The sequence below is a fragment of the Trachymyrmex cornetzi genome, unplaced genomic scaffold, assembly GCF_001594075.2.
Source record: "Trachymyrmex cornetzi isolate Tcor2-1 unplaced genomic scaffold, Tcor1.1 scaffold208, whole genome shotgun sequence".
Classification (NCBI taxonomy): Eukaryota; Metazoa; Arthropoda; class Insecta; order Hymenoptera; family Formicidae; genus Trachymyrmex; species Trachymyrmex cornetzi.
In genome coordinates this window covers 78,807-80,219 of record NW_017296722.1, presented here as the reverse complement: position 1 = coordinate 80,219, position 1,413 = coordinate 78,807, and the positions used below count along the sequence as shown (strand labels likewise).

The 1,413-nt window shown below is 36.7% G+C and overlaps 1 protein-coding gene across 1 annotated transcript in view; it reads right to left on the bottom strand.

Moving 5' to 3' along the window:
• Positions 1-1,413, bottom strand: part of LOC108759835 (fatty acid synthase-like) — a gene marked incomplete at its 5' end in the record, with an annotated part of 6,691 nt that overhangs the window by 1,041 nt on the left and 4,237 nt on the right. Inside the window, 5 exon segments of the mRNA XM_018505481.1 lie at positions 3-119; positions 211-692; positions 811-858; positions 861-1,285; positions 1,287-1,311. Coding sequence (XP_018360983.1) covers positions 3-119; positions 211-692; positions 811-858; positions 861-1,285; positions 1,287-1,311 — 1,097 coding nt within the window.

The following is a 1,413-nucleotide window of genomic DNA, read 5'->3' as shown; positions in this document are numbered from 1 at the left end:
ACAAGTCGGCCTTTAAAATTCATAGCTTCTAATTTTCTTGTTACTTCAATTGCAATAAGAGATCCGAAGGAATACCCTACTATTATAAAATCTTTTCCGTCTGTTAGCTTCGAAAGTATGTGCTGTAAAAATATCCAAAGTATTCGATGAAATTTATATCTTTTAAATGCAAACAATACTTCATCAACGTAAAATGAAATTAGTAATATGATTGCATACATTTGTGAAACGATTAGTAGTCTCCATTATCATGTTTGTACAACCCGTGTTGTTTGTGTTATAATGCAACAATGATGTTGAAAATTTAATATATGGTATTATGGTTTTAAATATAGTACTACATCCATCGATACCCGGAATAAGAAGTATTTCAGTCATAGTGTTCTGTTTATTAGTCAAAAATTCAATTGGAGAAACAAAATCTTCATCTTTTAATGTAATGCCAACAAAAAATTTTATAACGTCTGTCTTCTCTTTGCCCAATTTCTTTTCATTATCCACATCATTGTCATTGATGATTACAACGGACATCTTAATGAGTTTTGCGAAAGTGAGATTTCGTATCTCTTGTGCTGTGACAAATGTATCAAATTCTCGTTCCAGAATTTGCTTGATTTCTACGGCCATCATGGAGTCCATTCCAAGTTCAGCCAGAGATGAATTTGGACTTACAAGCTTTATGTCACTTATGTCTACAATATAAAATGTTAAATTATTACGATCTATAGTATAATGCTTTCTTGTAAACCGGACTAGCAAACAATTATAATAAGTATTTGCGAAAGAATAAGTCTCCACAAGAGCACATACTTAAAATATTAGCGACTGTTTCTATCAGATTTCCATGACATCTCATTTTTTTTCAGCTACAACTATGCTGCTCACAATGGGCCGACTTTGAAGTAGAAACTTATCGAGCTCATCGAGACAATAGGATATCTTTTGCTGTAGAGTGCCTCCGATAATTAGTTCCTTATCGTCCTCCTGCATGTCGGCGACAAGACCCACATCACCCACAGCTCCCCATTGAATCGCCAATCCTGGTAATCCTTCTCCCGCTCTCTTCTCGCAAATTCTTTCCATGATGGAGTTGGCCATGCCATAATTAGTCTGCCCAGCATTTCCTCTGCCGCAGGAAACAGAAGAGAATACCACAAAATGTCGCAGGTTAGGACAGATTTTCCTAGAAAGTTTGTCCAACATTTGCGTTGCACGAGCCTTCAATTGGAAAGACTCTGCAAATGTTTCTGCGGTTTGGTTCTTGAAGACGCCGTCCTTCAATACCAAGATTGAATATCGCGTCTACCGGTGCTTTTTTTTCCACAGTTCGTAAAGCCGTAATCACACTAGCGATTGGCGATTGTAATTGACGATTGAGGATTACTTTTCAACCAATCGGAGCAATGAAATCGG